The sequence below is a fragment of the Somniosus microcephalus genome, chromosome 6 (assembly GCF_052327205.1).
Source record: "Somniosus microcephalus isolate GS21.2 chromosome 6, FLI_Smic_1.0, whole genome shotgun sequence".
NCBI classification, from domain to species: domain Eukaryota; kingdom Metazoa; phylum Chordata; class Chondrichthyes; order Squaliformes; family Somniosidae; genus Somniosus; species Somniosus microcephalus.
In genome coordinates, this window is record NC_140992.1 from 117,952,020 (window position 1) to 117,973,971 (window position 21,952).

At 47.1% G+C, this 21,952-nt stretch overlaps 1 protein-coding gene across 1 annotated transcript; it reads right to left on the minus strand.

Annotated features, from left to right (window-relative positions):
- Positions 1–81: 81 nt before the first annotated feature.
- On the minus strand, positions 82–17,920 carry cox18 (cytochrome c oxidase assembly factor COX18). Its single transcript, XM_085990748.1, has 6 exons — positions 17,435–17,920; positions 14,375–14,475; positions 10,725–10,891; positions 8,277–8,395; positions 2,544–2,651; positions 82–990 (listed from the first exon to the last, which is right to left on the minus strand). The coding sequence occupies exons 1-6, from the start codon at positions 17,894–17,896 to the stop codon at positions 817–819; spliced, it is 1,131 nt and encodes a 376-aa protein (XP_085846874.1). The 5' UTR covers positions 17,897–17,920; the 3' UTR covers positions 82–816.
- Positions 17,921–21,952: the final 4,032 nt, after the last annotated feature.

The following is a 21,952-nucleotide window of genomic DNA, read 5'->3' on the forward strand; positions in this document are numbered from 1 at the left end:
GATTCTTCTTTCTGTTTCAGCAAGTGCAGGCGTCCCTGGAGCTGATCGGCAGTAGCGCGGGGTAAGTGCAAAAACGGGGCTTTTCAGCAATTTCTGGCCCATAGAGTTCAAATAATCAAACATTTGTAAAGTCAAATAATGTATTTTTTTTAAATGATCTTTTACTTTAGAGTTTAGTACCAAAACATGATTGTAATTCTGATAGGGTTAAAACTTAAATCCACCAACCGAGTAGGGTAGCATAATGAAGTGAAGGAGTGTGATCAGGACAAATACAGAGGAAGAAGGGTGGAAACCGTTCGCTAAAGTACTGTGAAATAGCAAATTGCACCGCAATCAACCCAGGTACTGAGACACCCAGTCTCAGTCAGACCACCTGGAAGAAGGCTGCAAGCAGCAATGAGGCCCTACCCCACAGATACGAAGAAAAACTAGGAAACAAAAATCAAGCCAGGAGCACTCTCTTACTTCTCCAAACGAAACAAACTGTCACCCAGCTCGCTCGATTAGGGTAAATTGTAGAGAACTGCAGCGGTGAGCAATTACCTAGTACTTCGGTTTCATTTCTCCTCCTCTGATCAGCAATAATTCGGATGAGGGAGAAATTCAAAACAAAACATCTGTAACCATTACAGTCCCTCACAGTGACCATGGTGTATGGTTATCTTAAATGTACGTGGTGTGCCTGTCGACTGCTGGGCACGTTTGATTTTTATAAACTATGAAACTTCTAAGCTACAATGAATCAATGTCACAGGACATTGGTGCATCCCATTCAGTTACAGCATACACTTCACACATATAATGGACAGTTGATCACCTCCTAGGAAAATATTTTGCAACGAATCCTGCTGACAAGTCTCTGAAGGGAGTGTCCGAATCTGACTTCATCTTGGGAATGCGGCAGAGAGTACGAAGGCTGGGGGAACGCAGCAACAAATTCTGTCCAAGGCCCACACAGCTGGAAGTCAGCCAATAGAGAGCCATAGACTGTAACAGAAAAAGAAAGGTACTGAGCGAGCTTGTCCAACCCATGTAGCTACACACATACAAAATAAAAGGGCTGTTCTAAGATGAGGCACCACAACTGCCGTAACCTTGAAAATTCATGGGAACGGTATGATTCCATTAAACACAATCAGTCCCGGGGGAAAAGGGAGAGGCGCACGCTGGGTCTGAGTATTTAAATGCCACATTTCCACAACCAGACCAAAGATGGTAAGCACTCAACAGATCAGCCTCGATAATAAATAAATGTACTTTTGGGGTGCGATCGGTTTGTGCAGTCAGTGATTTTAAGCATACATACTAGAGGATCCCAGGCTGGTTGAATTGGCTGATCTCAGCCAGGATGGCAGTAGGAACCCAATAGATTGGGCTTTTAGGTCAGGTAGCATAAAGTCAGCTGGGTTTCCCAGCAATCGCTGTCCAGCGACTCCTGCTGGAAAGTGTGCATGTGTATGGCGGGTGAGGATCTCCACAGTCAAATATTCTACCAACTATCATTGTCCAGAGTCATGCATGAAGACTGGATACTTGGTGAGGCAAGGGCAGCTGGTGCCCAGAGAGCCATACCCCAACAGGGCATGAATGCCTTCAGAAGGGACATGCAGAACATTGGCAAGAAAAATAAATGTTTTAATATCTTGGGAGGTGGGGAGTCCTTTCCCACAAATATTCCACAATACAAATTGTAGGGTCTTATCCTCAAATATTCTTTTCCCATAATGAAGATTACAGCTGTTTCTTCTATAATTCAGGAGTAGAAAACTTCTTAGGTTGGAGGTCCTGCACCTGCAGAATTATCAGTGGTTAAGGTAGCAGACACATGAAGAAAACTGAAATGCTGCAGTACCCATCGTGTGTCACGAGTAGGGGGGGGGGGGGGGGGTTTACAGTAATGGAGAGGAGTTTGGGCTTTTTCAGTAGAGCTGAAAAGGTTAAAAGATGACCCAACATGAAGGGTTATAAGGTAAGCAGCGATAGATTGTTTCCATGATCAAAAGAGACAGCAATGAGAGAGCACAAACTTAAGATAATCACCAAAACTACTAAAAGAGGGGGATAGAAAAAAATTCTCTTTACACAAAAGGCTTTTAGAATGTGGGATTCACTGCCACAAACCATTGTTAAAGGAGTCAATAAATACTTCTAAAAAAGGAACTGGTACCTTCAAATTGAGGAATATTAGTAGTTAAAGGAAAGCGAGTGGGATTAGACTAGATTGTTCACATGGAGAAAAACAGTAGTGCAACTCGATGGGCTGAATAGTCTTGTGGTATAACATTCTTTGATTCTACTGGGCACTCGGTTTCCTTGATTTGTTGACGGCCTCCATTGCCAGGGCCCAAGTTCTGAAGCACTACAATGCAAGAAGTAGCTTTACAAAATGGCAATGTTGCTGCAGAAATCATTTTAAATAAATGGCCATTTTAGTAGTAGCAGCAACAAGAGGTAACAGCATGACAGAACACACACAGTTCAAATGAGAGGCAATACCTGACCTCCACTCTCACGGGACCAGCAGGACAGCAAGCACTTACCGAGGGCACCGTTGCAGCAATCGGAACCATGAGCACTGAAATTCCACGGATCATGTAAGTGACGTATTTCTGAAATTTTGACAATTCGATTCTCCGGAGAGCAAAAATCTGTATTTGAATAGGGGGAACAAAAATAGCATTACAGGTTTTGGAGCAGAGGAGCCAGGTGTGGTGATCAGACACTATGATTACTGAAGTGAGATTTTATTTCTCTACCAAGCCACGTAGACAAACATTCCGACTTTGAAACCATTTTGGATTACAGCAAAATAACAGCAGTATGAACTTCAGTTCATCAAGGCCTACCCAGCGGAACGGTTTACTGAAGACTATTTTATGGTGTCTGATGACAGAGCAAAAATTGAAAATGCAACAGCTTTAATACACTGTCTTCACAAACTCCAGACTAAGAGACTCAATGCCATCCAGTACCTTTTAAGGAGGACACTTTGCAACAGACTTATGAACACAGAAACTATCGGGAGCTCCTGTTTGAGAACTGACTTCTACTAATGAAATCTGTTACTCAAGTGATTCAGTCACACTAAAAAAATAGTAAAATGATTAAATTCCTGGGTATTGGTCAAACATTCCAAAACTTTTAATGATACAGGAAACTCACTTTTAACCGGCACCTCAATAACCGGAAATCTCTGTTAACCGGCAAAATTCAGGAGTAGGTTCAGGTAAGTTTTACTTCATATTAGTGGCAGTTCCTGGATCTGTGGCTGTGTAACTGGGGTTCGTGCACTTGTTGCTAAGCAACAGGGCCGCTTGGTCTGTGGCCAGAGTTCCTGCACATGTGGGAAGCCTGGATTTGTTGCTGTGTACGGAGCTCACGTACCTTTTAAACTATACCTCTCTGTAATCTGGACTTTTTGATAAACCGGCACCACGCCGGTCCCGTTGGTGCCGGATAATAAAGAGTTTCCTGTAAAACAGTTCACATATCTAGGCTGGAGGTGCACGAAAGCAGCTCACGCTTCTAGAGTGAACACACTGTCAGCAACAGCTCACACTTCATGTTCAATAAGTACAGTTTCCTTCTCTATCACTACAGTGTAAAGTGACAAATCCCCCTGGATCTCAAGCGCAAGGCTAAGGACAAAGAATCTTGTCTGTTGCCTGGTGGTGCAACGGAAGGAATTTTAGAGAAGCACATTCTTTCTCAGTGGTTCAGCAACTGTTCTTGTAAGTGGACCTTGTCCCAAAGATCCAGACATTGTACCTTTTTGGTAATCGGCTCTTACAGAGTTGTCGTTACTCTAACCATGACTCAGTGGTAGCACTCTCAAACCTAGAGTCAGAAGCTTGTGGGTTCAAGTTCCACTCCAGAAACGTGAGCACAAAATGTAGGCGGACACTCCAGCGCAGTACTGAGGAAGTGCTGCACTGTCAGAGGTGCTGTACTTCGGAGCAAATGTTAAACAGTCACACACTGTTACACACACCCATCTTCAAAACGGCACATATTAAACTCAAATACAGGAAACTTTTTTTTATCCGGCACGGACGGGGCCGACGTGGTGCCAGTTCATCAAAAATTCCGGATAACCGAACGCTATAGTAAAAGATACGGAGCTCTCAACAAACCCTGTTGCCATAGCTTCAGAACATTGGCCACAAGTTGCAAGCATCTCTGTAGCTTAGCAACAGCTGCAGCCACACCCTTGCACAGCAACAAATGGAGGAAGGCAAGTAATAAAAGTTACCTGAACCTACTCCTGAATTTTGCCGGTTAACCGAGATTTCCGGTTATTTAGGTGCCGGTAAATCGAAAGTTTCCTGTATATAGTCCGCAAGTCAGGGCCTATTTACAACTATTATTAAGTGGAAATATGAAGCACAAATGTTCAGCATATACAATATACAAGCACACAAACATCACTAAGAGTCTGTAATGGATTTTGTACTCTTTTTAGGAACAACAAAGTCTGCAAGTTCTGAAAGACAAAGTTCTGGTTACCAGGGAAGGTCAATTCAATAGATTTCACTTGCATCACTGGAGAAGAGACTAGTAGCATCCCATTCATCATAGCATGTTCTAGATCTAAATTGAATGACTGACAGATTTGCATGGATGTCTTCAACTGTCTTAAAGAGCTTAAAACCAATAAATCTGGAAGAGTCCGATCCTGCCTGATCAACCTCTCTGCCTTTTCTGAATAAGTGACATCCCAAGTGGAGACTGGAAAGGCACGTGATATATCACAGAACAGAATCACAGAAACCCCACAGTGCAGATAGAGGCCATTTCGGCCCATCGAGCCTGCACCGACACATATCCCACCCAATTCCCCGCAACCCCTACACCAACACATATCCCACCCTATCCCCGTAACCCCACGTATTTAATCCCCCTAACACTAAGGGTCAATTTATCATAGCCAATCAACCTAACCCGCACATCTTTGGACCGTGGGAGGAAACCGGAGCACCCGGAGAAAACCCACGCAAACACGGGGAGAATGTGCAAGCTCCACACAGACAGTCACCCGAGGCCGGATTCGAACCCGGGTCCCTGGCGCTGTGAGGCAACAGTGCTAACCACTATGCCACCGTGCTAGACTCCCAGAAGTTCCACACAAAAGGCGGCTGATCAAGCTTATGGCAGAGAATGCACTCGGTAAAATTTGGAATGGACAAGGACTTGGACGAGAGTATTCGTTAGGGGAATGATGGTGGGTTGGGGAGATGTACTGAGTGGAGTGCACCAGGGGATCGGTGCTGGGACCCACACGGTTTCTGATCTACACAAGTGATCTTGATTCAGAATTATAATGTAAATTTGCCAATTTTTCAGATGATACCAAACCGGAAAGGGGACAGTGTACAGTCTAATGATGCAGCCAAAGAATTACAGAAGGGCTGAGGCAATATTTGTAAGTGGGCAGAGTTAGACCAAATGAAATTCAATACAGATAGAAGTAAGAGGTCTTACACATTGGGGAAAAAACAAAAACAAATGGTTGAACTAGCTAGGGGAGAAGTTGAAAGAGATCTGTGAGCGATGACTCAATACTTAGCGTATCCACCTGTTGCATAGCAACAATTAACAAAGCAAACAGAATGTCGGGATATATTGCCAAACTAATAGAACGAGTCTGAGCCCATCATGCCACTGTCTGTGAGAATTCATTCAATTCACAAGTATGCAGACAAATGGGTCTGTAACCAAACATAATTTTCTCAAATTACAGGAAGCCACTGCTATTTATACTGGTATTGCCATTAGCAATATAAATCAGTGAGTCAATCTGATCCAGGATCAAAAGATTCCCCTCTGTACATTCAGATAAAGGAAACAAGTTCATAGAATCATACAGCACAGGAGGTGGACATTCAGCCCATCGTGCCTGTGCTGGCTCTTTGAAAGAGCTATCCAATTAGTCCCACTCCCCTGCTCTTTCCCCATAGACCTGCAAATGTTTCCTTTTAAGTATATGTCCAATTCCCTTTTGAAAGTTACTATTGAATTTGCTTCCATCTTCTACAAAGTGTCTATTGACACCACTATGTCAGCCAATGAGTTGGCGGCGGGGGGCAGGACCCATGGTCAGATTTACAGCAAACAGCCTATTTTACAGCAAACTAAGTCTATTTACTCAGCGAGCAGTCTGTTTAAACAGCGCAGAACAGAAAACAGTCTACAGAGTCTATTTAAAGAGTCTCTACGAACTACAACAAACAGAAAATAGTGAGTGGAGGACAGTTACATAATACAAATTGTGTGCGTAAAATCAGTCCCTTACAGCAGTGCGGTCTTCAGGCATGATTGGTGGGGTAATTACCCAATCATCTCCATTCTGGCCAGGAATAGTGGTGTCACTATATGCAGCTACCTTTTAAAGCAGTGCATTCCAGATTATAACAATTCGCTGCATAAAAAATAAATTCTCCTCATCTCCCTTCTGGTTCTTTTGTCAATTATCTTAAATCTATGTCATCTGGTTACTGACCCTCCTGCCAGTGGAAACAGTTTTTCCTTATTTACCCTATAAAACCCTTTTTAATTTTGATATTTTTGATCTCTTGATCAGAAGACATGGTCTGAGCTCTAATTAAAACGAATAAATCCACACGTGACACCCGATAAGGTCTTTACCTTGGTTTATTCAACAAGAATGCAATTTTTTCCTTTTTGACAGCCAGGGATACCGGCATGTGGAAGGGCACACTATGCCACAGCTCACTGTACAGAGACTGCACTTTTTAAATCAAAAATGTAAACATCACTCGCTTCCCCTTCCGCTCCCTACACGACTTGCTCATAAGTCTCGCAGCTTGCAGAGTTTTGTTTTTAAATGACCGCATGTCTCATTAAACATTTAAGCATGCAGAAAGCTACACTTACCTTTTTTGCAAGAAGCACAAACATTTAAAAACTCTGGTGAATTGCAATGCGTGCTCCTCTATCAAGTGAGAGAATGTCAATGCCAGTAACAGATTATGTAAAGTAGTATTGCTCATGTGACCTGCATGTCATTTGCACTTTACCTGCGCCCCTTATTAGACTATTTGTTCCAGTACATCTGTAACTTGATTCGTAGCTGGTTTGGCTGCGGGATGTTGGAGATGAGATGGTGTACAGTTCCTTCTCTTTTTTCTTGCTCCCAGTTTCTTTTCTTGAGGAAGTGCTTGACATCTACTTGGCAACTGTCAAGTATCATGATCAATAAGGAGCTCACTACATGGGAAATCATAAGCATGGACCCATGCCCCATTGTTCCATGATGCAGTATTCCAGAGGGTAGCACTTGAGCAACACACTGGTTGGAATTGTAACACCGATGTGGAGTGTTATAAGATATTGGCCCAGAAATTCGGGTCGGGGGCTTCCCGTGGGTGTAAGCCCCCGACCTGCACTTACCTTGCGCGCCGGCCATTGTGCGGTGGGCCCCGTGGAATTCCGATCCGGGGCCTGCTCCAGCTGCCAGCACGCAGTGCTTGCATATCCCAGGGGCGCAGTTAGTTCGATGCGTCCCCCGGGATCACGTGGGCCATGGGGAGCCAATTGGAGCAGGGATGCTTCATTCATAAGTTTGAGAGGAAGTGCTGTCAAAACTTATAAATACTATGGGCCCTAAAACATCACTAAATCTTCAAATAAATATTAAAAAACATCACATTTTTTAAATAAACTATAAATTACATGAAATAACTTTTAAACAATAATTTAAATTTTTGAAAAAAATAATTTTATTTTCTAACGGGGCTAAAAAATAAACTTACCTTTCTTTAAAGTATTTAAAAATAAACCTGCGGAAAAAATGTTTTAATTTTAATTAGTTCACCACATACCTTGTAAAAAGCAGGCCTTGCGCCTACTTTTTAAATGTGTAAATTCTGCAGACTTACCTTCCCGGGAAAACCTGCAAAAATAACTGAAGTTCGATGCGCACGCGCAGCCTCACCCTCGCGCGATTTCGAACTCTGAACCCCTTCTTTCAGGGGAACGGAAGTGCCGGTTTCCCGCGCATGTGCAGTGCATGCAGGAAACCGGCACTTCCATTGGGCCTACGGGTGAGTACCCCGTGCGTACTCACCCGTGGAGACCCAAATTTCTGGGCCAATGAGCAACAATCTATAGCACAAATAATGTTTGAACACCAACCCACTGCTGCAATGTACATTATACAGAAAAAAAAACTTACTGCTATTTAAATGGGCAGCCAAGTAAATGAAAATATTCTCTTTCCTAGTGAGCATGAAGCTTCAAAACAATCTCCTTACCTCAACTATTAAAAGGTTAATGAGTCCTAATGAGATGGGCAGTATCCAGGTGGAATCAGGCAAAGTCAGGTCAGGAAACCAGAGTACTCCTCCCATTGCTAGGTCCTGAACAGCAGGTACTAAAGCAAGAAATGGAACATTAGCAATCTCACCACCCTATGGCCCATCAACCCACCACCATCTACAAGAACCCTCCAACCATCAACTTACCATCATCCACTGCAACAATCTTATAATCATCAACCACCTCCACAAACTTGTAATTCATCAACCCATCGTTCACTACCACAACCCTCCCTTTCCTACTCCCATGAGAGTTGCTCCCAAGAGCCCAGTGTTAACCCACCCAACCACTATACTATCCCTCAGCATTGCTCCATTTGCCACCTGTGTGCTCATCCATCGCTTCATCAGCCATCTCATTTCCTAGAGGATCAGAGAGGCAAGTATAAAGAAAATGAGGGATAAATGCACTGAACGACCAAGTCAAAAGGCAAACTGGAAAAAAAACACTGGACGCCAAGAGGTTATTTTTAAAGAAAAAAATGATATTAACAAAGTGCTGGAAATACAAAGAAGATTTATCAGCATCTGAAAAGACGAGAGACAGACTAATGTTTTTGTTGCACATTCTGTGCTTTCGGGTGGAAGACAAGGTCGGAGAGCATATTCCAACCTCCTATTCATCGCTCCGTTTCAACTCTGCCTCCCATTTTTACTCCAAGCTTTTAATCTTTGGCCTCTGACACTCCAGCCAGGCTCAATCAAAATTTCCAGAATAGTATCTCAATTTTCTCCTGGGTATTTTTGCAGTCCATTAGGCTAATGTCTTTTTGGGTTTCACTGGCATTGACTGAGCAGATTTTTGTCAATTTATATCTTTTATATATTAAATGCAGCATTTTGTTGACAACAAAAGCAGCCAACATAAAATCTAGATTATTGCCACAGTTATAATGGGAAATCATTGAGCACATTTCATAGCAGTTTTCACCCTGGTGATACAATGGTTCCTAGCTGGTATAGCACACAAGCCAGCCATCAGACTCTACTTTTGCAAGTAATGGTAGCTTTGAGATAAGGATCGCCAAGTCTGATTCTAAACATTTATCGCCATCATACTAGAATGATTTTCATTCAATGTGCCAGGCAGGGACTGGGCTGAACAAGACATATAGGTGCCACGAGCTCTCACATCAAGAGTGGCACTTCATTCAAAGGAACAGTCCTTGGCACAGAGTTGAGACAAGCATCAGAGGACTGTCTTTGTTTTGTTTTCCTCTCTCGGTGAGACAGTCAGAGACACAAAGAGACTCCGGACTGGTGTACAAATGGGTTTAACTTGTAACAGATGAATACACAGCCAGTTAGCTTAGGGACAGCTAGCTTGAAAAGTAGTATTCACCTACAACTGGGGCAAAGTTGTGTTTATTTATTTTTATGGCAGGAGAGGCAGTAGAAAATATATGAATCTTGCTGTGATTACATGTTCCTACCATACAACAGTGACTACGCTTCATTGGCTGTAATGCGCTTTGGGACAAAGGTGCTCTATAAATGAAAAACTTTGGATATTAAAGAAGTGAGTGTATTTATACAGGATTGGATATTAAAGAAGTGACAGTATTTATACAGGATTGGATATTAAAGAAGTGACAGTGTTTATACAGGACTGGATATTAAAGAAGTGACAGTGTTTATACAGGACTGGATATTAAAGAAGTGACAGTGTTTATACAGGACTGGATATTAGAGAAGTGACAGTGTTTATACAGGACTGGATGTTAGAGAAGTGACAGTGTTTATACAGGATTGGATATTAAAGAAGTGACAGTGTTTATACAGGGCTGGATATTAGAGAAGTGACAGTGTTTATACAGGGCTGGATATTAGAGAAGTGACAGTGTTTATACAGGGCTGGATATTAGAGAAGTGACTGTGTTTTTTCTATTCATACAATAAGCCAGTTTGTTGGTTTACAATTGTGTGTCATCTTACTAATGTACTTTTCAGTTCACCTTTGCTGAAGAACACATGTGATGGCACATGCAAGATTGCAGTAGACAATATAGGCAAAAAGGGTTCGGTTATGGGCCCCAGGTCACTTTATAATTTAACCAGTTATTGGAGGGGATACAAGGTCAATTTATGGAAGTGACTGGTGATGCTGAAGCCAAGAAAATACCGAGTGCAAAACCCGTGAAACGTGTAAGAGCTTAACCCTGATTCAGCAGTTTCAGACTTGGGCTGCCTGCCATTTTCCTGCAAGTTCCTCCCAGTTTTTATTTTCATCAGTAATTTCAGTTTTCATCTCATTTAAGTGTCAAACACCCCGTGACATTTTACCACACTTTTCAGAGGCATTTGGGCACCAGTGTGAAACTCCTTCAAAACACATATAAAATAAATTAACATTGTACACCTAGGCACGCTGGTAACGCCGAGTACCTGCTGCAGTATCAGACGTTGCTAGGCTCAGGTTCCGCAAGGCGATAGAGATGAAAATCCACAGTGGCAGCTGGACCCAGATGAGCAGACTGGCTTTGAAAGGATGACAGTTGTCACGCACATACAGCTCAGAGATGATCCTTCGCAGATTCTTCCTGAAGTGAAAACTGACTCCCGAGAGACAAAATAATGGATTAAAACTTCGTAAATAAATAAACGTCTGCTTAAAACACACACGCACACAGGTTTATCTCAAGTGTGGTGCAGGAGACCATCATTATTTGCAGTTTATTTTACAATCTCAAACTATGCTGATCAGATTAAAAGTAAAAATGGTCATGACCAGCTCCAACATTTTTTTTAATTATAAAAAGGGTCTCATTTTACCAGTGTACATCACAATCACATGATGCAGTTATTGACTCAGGTGCTGGGTATGGGGAAATTAATCAAATTCACAACAACACAAGCACGTAAACTATTTGTTCTTTCAGCATATGGGCGAGACCATTTAATCAGTGAATTTCTGTATTTCCATTGGTAACTTTACATATTCTTACATTCAAATCCTTCCTATCTGGTTTCCACAGCTCTCAGTACCAAAGCAGCTTTACTCAAGAACAAGCAATATCCACTGTGACTGTGGCCATGGTGCATTATCATTCCTTGACCTTGCACCATCCTCTCTAATGCCTCTCCTCTGTTGTCCAACTCCATCAGACTGCCCTTGAATGGCTCCATTCCTACCCAAGTACAGCCAGAACATCTGCAGAAATGGCTTCTCGTCCTACTCCCACACCATGACCTCAGGAGTTCCCCAAGAATATATCCTTGATCTCCTACACTTCCTCATTTACATGTTGCTCCTTGGCAAAATCACCTGAAGACACAGGGTCAGCTCCCACATGTACACGGCCAACATCTAACTCTATCCCTGGGAACAGTAGCATAGTGGTTATGTTACTGGACTAGTAATCCAGTGGCCTGGAGTAATGATCCAGAGATGCCCATATCCTGTGAATAAATTTAAAAAATCTCTCCATCACCTCTCTTGACCCTTCGTACTGTAAGATTCGAAATTTTCATTAATAATCATGCAGTAAAATAAGGTTAATAAGACAGTTTTATTGACCAAAAGAAGCTTGTACAGAGAAACCTTTGATAAAAGGGCACACAAAATGGCCGCCAGACCTTGTGACCAGCTTCTGGGACCATTTGAATTTCTGTTACTGCAAGTCAGACAGGCTTGTGGATTGAGGACATTAAGCCCGCGAAAACCAGTTTCGGGAAACCGAAACTCAGGGAACTGAGCATACATATTGATTAGATTATAAGTACAGGACAGTTTTGGGTAGCAGGATGAGGCCCATCAAGAAATTGGCGGACAATTGAACGAACACTTAAACCCATTTACTGTACAAAGAAAAGCCGTTTAACAGCCATCAAGGGCAATCTCCAGACCGATCAATATACAAGCCGAGTTACGGTGACAAAGCAAAGACATTATCGGCCCAGGAAGGCCAGTTAAGCTATCACCGGCTCCCGTTACGAAGACAAAACGCCCCTGCAGAGAATTCTGCCCGCCAAAAATATTACAAAGACAGGACTATGATTTGGCGGGAGATAAGAATGTCCCAAAAAGGTATAACTGTGGATTGAAAGGTCCATCAGTGGCTTCACTTCGGTTTTCATTTCTTCAACGCTTCGGGACAGACTCTTCGGTTAAGGCAGCACTTCGGTTTTGGAACGTGGTCGGTGTTCGGCCAGGCAAGACTCGGCCACGACGGGAAGACGACGAGGGTGGCCCGGGTACTTTTGTCAGGAGATCATCGACGACCCAGGCCGAAGGAGAAGACACCCTCGGGAAAACGACGATCCAGGCCGGAGAAAAAGGACACTCCGGGCCCAGCACTCCAGTGCCTCAACATCCCATCGGTAACGGATTCTCACAGGTGCATTCAGTGCTTCAACATCACGTCGGTAACGGATTCATCCGTGGCGAGCGCTCACCAAGGCTGTATTGGCAGCCTCATCGCGGGAGAACCAAGAGGAAAACAATCTGCGCCAGAAGTTTCCAAATCCACGTGACGACGGAAAGCTGTGCCAAAAAGGCTGCGAACCCCTTTTTCGCAATTCTGAAAGTGGTGAGCATGATCCCGAGTTCCTCAAGTCGAAACTTAGTTAGGTCTAGGGGAGGGGGTTAAGGGTAGTTGTAATGTGTTACCCCTTTTACGATGTGCCGTGTGTTCCCCATTTCCATAGAGTTAAGTTCATAGATGTGTGCATGCTTGTAGTAGCTTTAATCTGTGCTTATGACATGTATTTTATAATGCTACAAACTGTTTAATAAAAGCATCCATTTCGTGCTATTCAACCTGGTCTATTGAGTCTTTCTCTGCACTACAGTTCCCTGCACCTAAGTCCAAGGTCTAGAACCGTAGGGAAGAGTGGGTCGAACCACTCAAGGGTAATTATTGCAAGAAGCCTGGCAGGAGACCAGAGCAAGCAAGAGAAACCCCCTACAGTACTTTCAGACAAGCAGTCCAACACTGGCCCACAATCCCATGCTTCAAATTTAAAATCTTTGTCCTTAAATCCCTCCATGGTCTTGCTCCACATCCTCCTCCACCCTTATATACCCCCCCACCAACCCCTTCAGTACTCAGTTTCTCTGACACTGGTCTCCTGTGCATCCTCCTTCTCCCGCCCACCATTGATGGTACATTCTTCAACCTTCTGGGTCCTACACACTGGAAATCCCTCCCTAAACTTCTTTCTCCTCCTTTAGAAACCACATCAAAATCCATCTCGTCAACTAAGCTTTTGATCACCCCTGCTAACCTCTTTTCCTGGCTCAGCACCCATTTTCTATATGCTATCTGTGACATGCCTTGGAATGTTCTTTACAATAAAAGGTGCTATATAAATGCAAGCTATGGTATTGAATCAGAATTTAAGATTAAATGTAGCCCTGTTATTAAGGCTGCAAGACTTAGAAGTCACTATTTACAACATTGCAGAATTTGTAACCTTTCCAGACTGGTGCCAAATCCAGACAACTTCTCAGCATTTGCACAAGACATTTGCCCCTCAAACAAGTCTAACCCAGGTTTTCCCTTCACACAAGCTCACTACTACGCAGCAAAACCAACACAATAGGCAATTCTGCATCTCATCTCCCTCAATGCAGCCCAGATTCCCTTCCTCTACCCAACTCCAGTCCAATGCATTCATTATGAACGTTCCTCTTCTACTCTTCCTAAGTTGCAAACACACCATCCCACATGCTCTTATGCATGCCTATTGTGCTGAAATTGAGATGCATCAGTTACGTACATATAGCCAACATGTCACATGACTTCTGTGTAACTCCTCCAGTCCTTCCTTCCTGCTACAGTGCACAGGCTTTTAAACCCATACTTGGCGTGATCTGATCACCACTTCTTGGTTTATTCTATCTTCCCTCCTACTCTTTCGACCTTGGTGGTGTCCTGTACTATGAGTCTTGTCCCTTCACAACAAAAAGAAAAATCAGACTAGTCTCACTCTCGCTGCTCCCCCTGAACAAACATGGTTTGTTCGGAGGCTACAAACACAATCCGCAACAGCTACATAACATTTCATGCTTTTGCAAGGAAAGAGATACATACCGAGCCACCTTTTCAGACCACCCAACTTGCTTTGCACGCACGGATACTTCATAACGCAGTCGCTTGGCTAGTTCTGCAATCTCTGGCTGCAAATTTTCAACCTAGCGAATGAGAAGAAGACCCTGTTTAGAAAACAAACGGCAAGAGAATGTTCACTTCCAGTTAATAGTTTACTCCATTCTACTACACATCTTCAACAAAAATACACATATTCTTTCCTATTGTAAGGATACAGCTCAGGAAGGACCCTGGGTTGTGTTCAGATAGCAGATCCCAGCAGTATCGCAGTAGGGGTATGGCAACTGGCATTCATGTACCTAGGCTTTGAGGGGCTGGGGCATAAGAACCGAGGATGACTTGCTTCCACATTACAAATGAGTTCTCAGGTGACTGATGAGTCCAATGCAGGAACTACAGTCTCTGACACAGGTGGGGCAGATGGTGGTTGAAGGGGCGGGTGGGTGGGGTGCTTGGGTTGACGTGCGCTCCTTGCACTGCCTGCGCTTGGCTTCCGCTTGCTCCCGGCGAAGAGACTCGAGGTATTTCGGCGCCTTCCCGGATGCTTCTCCTCCACTTTGTGCGGTCTTGGGACAGGGATTCCCAGGTGTCGATGGGGATGTTACACTTTTCAAGGAGGCTTTGAGGATGTCCTTGAAGCGTTTCCTCTGCCCACCTGGGGCTCTCTTGCCATGCCGGAGCTCTGAGTAGAGCGCCTGTTTTGGGGGTCTCATATCAGGCATGTGGACAATGTGACCCGTCCATCGGAGCTGATCAAGCGTGGTCAAAGCTTCGATGCTGGCCTGAGCAAGAACACTGACGTTGGTGCGCCTATCCTGCCAATGGATTTGCAGGATCTTGCAGAGGCAGCGTTGGTGGTACCTCTCCAGTGCTTTGAGGTGCCTGCTGTGCATGGTCCATGTCTGAGTCATACAGCAGGGCGGGTATCACTGCTGCTCTGTAGACCATGAGCTTAGTGCCGGATTTGAGGTCCTGGTCTTCAAACACACTCTTCCTCAGGCGACCGAAGGCTGCACTGGCACACTGAAGGTGGAGTTGGACTTGGTCGTCGACGTCTGCCCTTGTTGACAGTAGGCTCCCGAGGTATGGAAAGTGGTCCACATTGTCCAAGGCCTTGTCGTGGATTTTGATAATCGGGGAGCAGTACTGTGTGGCGGGGGCAGGTTGGTAGAGGACCTTTGTCTTACGGATGTTTAGTGTAAGGCCCATGCTCTCGTACGCTTCGGTGAAGGTGTTGACGATGGTTTGGAGTTCATCCTCCGAGTGAGCGCAGACGCAAGCGTCGCCTGCATACTGTAATTCGACGACAGAGAATGGGACGACCTTGGATCTGGACTGGAGGCGACGGAGGTTGAACAGTTTCCCGTTTGTTCTGTAAATTAGCTCCACTCCAGTGGGGAGATTACTGAGGGTGAGATGGAGCATTGCAGCAAGGAAGATCGAGAAGAGCGTTGGTGCGATGACCCAGCCTTGCTTGACCCCGGTTCGTACATGAATTGGGTCTGTGGTGGAACCGTTGGTCAGGATCACAGCGTGCACGTCGTCGTGAAGCAGGCGGAGTATGGTGACAAACTTTTGAGGGCAGCCGAATTTGAGGAGGACACTCCATAATTCCTCACGGTTGACAGTGTCGAAGGCCTTTGTGAGATCAAAGAAGGCCATGTACAGCAGTTGGTGCTGTTCCTTGCATTTCTCTTGTAATTGACGTGCGGTGAAGATCATTTCCATTGTGCCCCTTAGTGGGCGGAATCCGCATTGCGACTCTGGGAGAAAACCCCATTCAGCCTGCGCCTCACAAACAACCTGACGACTCCCAGTGATGCAGAGACACAGAGTGCCCACAGCGCCTGGTCTGCACTCAAGGCCTCCATAATCAGCACCTGTGAAGAGACACTCGGTCACTCGACCAGGAAACACCAAGACTGGTTCGACGACAACGACCAGGAGATCCAGGAGCTAATAAGCCGCAAGAGCAAGACATTCCTGATCTGGAAACAGCAACAGAACTCGAGAGCAAGAAAGCAGCTCTACAGACTCCTGAATTCCGAGGTCCAACAAAAAACTCGTGACCTAAAGAACAGATGGTGGGTGGAGAAAGCACAGGAGATCCAGCAGCTAGCTGACAACCACGACGTGCGTGACTGCTTTAGCGCAGTCAAGACCATCTACGGCCCAAGCACCCAAGGCCCTACCCCACTGCGGGCCAAGAACGGAGAGGTACTCATCAAGGACAGAGAGGCAGTCAGTGCCCGCTGGAAGGAGCACTTCGAAGATCTCCTTAACCGCGACTCTGTCTTCGACGCGAGTGTCCTCAACTCCATCCCGCAGCATGCTACCCGCCACCATCTCAGCACAACCCCAGCCCGTCATGAGGTTGAAAAGGCCATCCGACAACTGAAGAACAACAAGGCCTCGGGAGCAGATGGAATCCCCGCCGAGGCACTAAAGCATGGCAGAGAAGCACTACTGGCGCGAATTCATGAACTAATTTCTCTTATCTGGAAGGAGGAGAGCATGCCAGGGGATCTCAGAGACACCGTAATTGTGACCATCTTCAAGAAAGGTGACAAGTCCGATTGCGGTAATTATGGAGGAGTTTCCCTGTTGTCTGCCACAGGGAAAGTCATCGCAAGAATCCTCCTCAATCGCCTTCTCCCAGTGGCCGAAGAGCTCCTGACAGCAGCAGGATGTTGGAACATTACCCTTATGAAGAATGGTTACTTTGGTGAACTGTACCCCAAGAGTTAGTCCCTATGAGAGATGGAATGTAAGGAAAGAAAACTAGGAAAAAAATAGTATTTTCTTTTTGGATGCATTGTGATGCACAAGGACAAAGTCTTCACTAATCTCAACAGCTTGGTTGCTAATTGAAATCATTAATTCTAGTAGCATGCATTCACTGGTTCACTGGGTCTCGGTCAGTGACCCACTGCTAAGTGTAATGACCACAGGCCAAGTCGTGGCTAATACTTCTTTCAAACTGAAGTTCCGAATTGTGCCCAACTAACTGAGACGGCATGAAGCTCCCCAGTCCCCACTCACCTTGGCAATAATGTACATCTGGTAAACAGCTAGGGGGAGTGTCACAGTCGCTCGTAACGCCACAGTCGTGCAAATTATGCTTGCCCACCATGGCAGTCCTGTAGCTTGCTGCACGTTAGTCAGAAGGTCCTGCGTTAGGTGAACAGGCACCGAGTCCGCAAAACTCTCGTACCAGCCAGGGCGAGGATTTGAAACTGCTGCAGCAGACAAGCCCGAGGCCAATGACAGCGTCCTTCTGTGACAAACTGAGGGGCTTCTGAACACTGCATTACCCTCAGTCGCAGCCAACAATGAGGGGAAGTGTCTGTTACAGTCTGTCCATCTGTCTTTTCGAATGATTCCACGAGCAGCTGAACAGGATAATCCTTGGGTTCTCTCCCATGGGCATCGCTTCAAGACACACGCTCCACCATGCGACAACATCAATGCCTTCACCAGTTTCAATGCCCGACAACACAGCATTTTTGGAAATCTGCAAAGACCAAACCAGAAATGAGAGAATTACAAACTTTTTTTGCAGTGGCTCACACTTCAATCTTCCAGTCACATTCAGCAGCAGAGCCAAGAAGAATTATTCCCAATGTGAAGACATGCATGTCTAAACGTATATCCTACCAATAACTGCCAAGAGTTGACAGTTCAAACCCATATCCCACCATTATTCCAACGGGAGGAACTGTATGTCCAAACTTGTATCACACAATTAATTCTATGGAAAGGACTTAATGCCCAAACCCATATCTCACCATTAATTGTATGGAGAGAAGTGTATGACAAGCCTATATCCCAATATTAATCCTATGGGAAGGCTGTATGTCCAAACCCACATCCCAACGTCAATCATATAGGAAGAACTGTATGTCAACAACAACTCACATTTATATAACACCTTTAATGAAGACAACGTCCCAAGACACATCACAGTAACGTAAATCATACAAAAATTGATACCAAGCCAAAGAAGGAGACATTAGGAGAGGTGACTAAAAGCTTGATCAAAAAGGTAGGCTTTAAGGAGTGTCTTAAAGGAGGGGGAAGGTGCAATAATGTACATCTAGTAAACATTTGTTATCTGCGCAGGTTATAGGCTGAGTAAAGCTCCCTTTACAATGCCCCATCAAGTACTCCCAGGTCAGGTACCATTACAGTTCCATACAAAGTGGAGATGAATGGAGGGATTTAGGGTGGAAGTAAATGAGTTGGACAAATTGAAGACATTTTTTGCAACAAATATGCCACAGTGTAGACATTGTAAAGTTTTGAACAGTCTACTTTTTTATGTATATTTTATGAATGAATTCTCGGATGTGGTGGGCACTGAGAAGGCCAGTATTATATTGCCCATCCATAGTTGCCCTGAGGAGGTGGGTCTTCATCGTCCCGTGGATAATTCGTTTACCATTTGGAGCAGGTAGATCTCACGGATGAGACCTAAAGAGCTGCTTGTTAAAGCGGGAGTGACAGTTCCAGCACTGCAAGTCAGCAGGAGCCAAAATTGACATTCATTGTTTTGAGAGGATGGAGAACAGCCTCCTGTACCTATAGCGGCCTGGAGGTGATGCTGAGCGAGGTGCGGCAAAGGAGAGTTGTCATCTTAGGTTGAAGGGCCACCCTCCTCAGGGCCATCTGCTGTCTGCAATGATTGGGAAGAGGTGACAGAGAAAGTGAGGAGGGCACAGGTACAGATGTGAAAAAAGTTTATCATGTTGAGCAAGTATCCAGAATGCAGCTGCCCAGGTGTAATGCTATAGCATGGCTACAGCACACACTCACCTTAATCGGCTGCATCTCTTTGGATGGATAATAATCATTTGAAACCCATTAACTTTTGTCACACACAATCACAAGCAGCACACATGGCACATGACACAGCCTGCACTTGAAGTGGGGTGGGGGGAGGTAAATTCAAAACTAATCTGCAGGAGCAATATTTCAGTGAGCGAGTGGTCAATCTATGGAGCAGATTCCCTAGGGAGACAGTAGAAGTAGTTAGTATTGATTCATTCAAATGCAAATTAGATTTATTTCACAAAATAATATTTTGGATACAGTACAGGAATAATTTGAGACATGACATTACATAGAATTTACAGCACAGAAACAGGCCATTCAGCCCAACAGGTCTATGCAGGCATTTGTGCTCCACACGAGCCTCCTCCCACCCAACTTCATCTCACATTATCGACATATCCTTCTATTCCTTTCTCCCTCATGTGCTTATCTAGCTTCCCCTTAAATGCATCTATGCTAGTCACCTCAACTACAAGTTCCACATTCTCACCACTCTCTGGGTAAAGAAGTTTCTCCTGAATTCTTTATTGAAGAGGTTAGTATGCTTGGGAGGAACAGGTAACGTTGGACCAATGGTTCACAAAGCTCTCCACCACAGGGGTTTTCCTTGCCTCATGTCTGGGTCTGTTGTAGACTCAGAGATTGTTTGCTATAATTCGTCAACAACTCCATTATCATTGTATCATGCAACTTGCAGGATGGTAGAAGACGGATTTGATGGACCCTAGTCTTCTTTTGTCCAGCTATTCCTACGTTATTAGTTGCAGCTTCCCAGCCCCCGAGTGTAGCCCCTCCCCAGACCCCACCCCCCCGAGTGTAGCCCCTCCCCAGACCCCACCCCCCGAGTGTTTCCCCTCCCCCAGACCCCACCCCCCGAGTGTAGCCCCTCCCCAGACCCCCACCCCCCGAGTGTTTCCCCCTCCCCAGACCCCACCCCCCGAGTGTTGCCCCTCCCCAGACCCCACCCCCCGGGTGTTGCCCCTTCCCAGACCCCACCCCCCCGAGTGTAGGCCCTCCCCAGACCCCACCCCCGAGTGTTGCCCCTCCCCAGACCCCACCCAAGTGTAGCCCCTCCCCAGACACCCCCCCCCCCCCCGAGTGTAGCCCTCCCCAGACACCACCCCCCGAGTGTTGCCCCTCCCCAGACCCCAGCCCCCGAGTGTAGCCCCTCCCCCCGAGTGTAGCCCCTCCCCAGACACCACCCCCCGAGTGTTGCCCCTCCCCAGACCCCAGCCCCCGAGTGTAGCCCCTCCCCCCCGAGTGTAGCCCCTCCCCAGACCCCACCCCCCGACTGTTTCCCCCTCCCCAGACCCCACCCCCGAGTGTAGCCCCTCCCCAGACCCCACCCCCCGAGTGTTGCCCCTCCCCAGACCCCACCCCCCGAGTGTTGCCCCTCCCCAGACCCCACCCCTCGGGTGTTGCCCCTTCCCAGACCCCACCCCCCCGAGTGTAGGCCCTCCCCAGACCCCACCCCCGAGTGTTGCCCCTCCCCAGACCCCACCCCCCAAGTGTAGCCCCTCCCCAGACACCCCCCCCCCCCCGAGTGTAGCCCCTCCCCAGACACCAGCCCCCGAGTGTAGCCCCTCCCCCCGAATGTAGCCCCTCCCCAGACCCCACCCCCCGAGTGTAGCCCCTCCCCAGACACCACCACCCGAGTGTTGCCCCTCCCCCAGACCACACCCCCCCGCGTGTTGCCCCTCCCCAGACCCCACCCCCGAGTGTTGCCCCTCCCCAGACACCACCCCGAGTGTAGCCCCTCCCCAGACCCCACCGAGTGTTGCCCCTCCCCAGACACCACCCCCCGAGTGTAGCCCCTCCCCAGACCCCCACCCCGAGTGTTGCCCCCTCCCCAGACCCCACCCCCCGAGTGTAGCCCCTCCCCAGACCCCACCCCCGAGTGTTGCCCCTCCCCAGACACCACTCCCCGAGTGTTGCCCCTCCCCAGAAAGCCACCCCCCCAGCACCGAGTGTTGCCCCTCCCCAGAAAGCCACCCCCCCACCACTGAGTGTTGCCCCTCCCCAGAAAGCCACCCACCCCACCACCGTGTTGCCCCTCCCCAGAAAGCCACCTCCCCCCAAGTGTTGCCCCTCCCCAGACACCGCCCCCCCCGAGTGTTGTCCCTCCCCAGACACCACCCGAGTGTAGCCCCTCCCCAGACCCCAGCCCCCACCGAGTGTAGCCCCCTCCCCAGACCCCAGCCCCCTCCCCAGATCCCCCCCCACCCGAGAGTAGCCCCTCCCCAGACCACACCCCCCCATGTAGCCCCTCCCCAGACACCACCCCCCGAGTGTCGCCCCCCCAGACCGCACCCCCCGATGTAGCCCCTCCCCAGACCGTACCCGAGTGTAGCCCCTCCCCAGACCCCACCCCCCCGAGTGTAGCCCCGCCCCAGACCCCACCCCCCGAGTGTAGCCCCTCCCCAGACCCCACCCCCCGTGTTGCCCCTCCCCAGACCCCACCCCCCGTGTAGCCCCCTCCCCAGACCCCACCCCCCGAGTGTAGCCCCTCCCCAGACCCCACCCCCCGAGTGTAGCCCCTCCCCAGACCCCACCCCCCGAGTGTAGCCCCTCCCCAGACCCCACCCCCCGAGTGTAGCCCCTCCCCAGACCCCACCCCCCGAGTGTAGCCCCTCCCCAGACCCCACCCCCCGAGTGTAGCCCCTCCCCAGACCCCACCCCCCGAGTGTAGCCCCTCCCCAGACTCCCACCCGAGTGTAGCCCCTCTGT

Coding starts and splice junctions, on each gene's coding strand:
- cox18 (XM_085990748.1), bottom strand. CDS start 17,896: ATGCTGTGTTGTCGGGCATTGAAACTGGTGAAGGCATTGATGTTGTCG. Junction 14,476..17,434: donor AGATGTACATTATTGCCAAG/GTGAGTGGGGAC, acceptor CTCATTCGCTAG/GTTGAAAATTTGCAGCCAGA. Junction 991..2,543: donor TTGCTGCAACGGTGCCCTCG/GTAAGTGCTTGC, acceptor TTTCTGTTACAG/TCTATGGCTCTCTATTGGCT.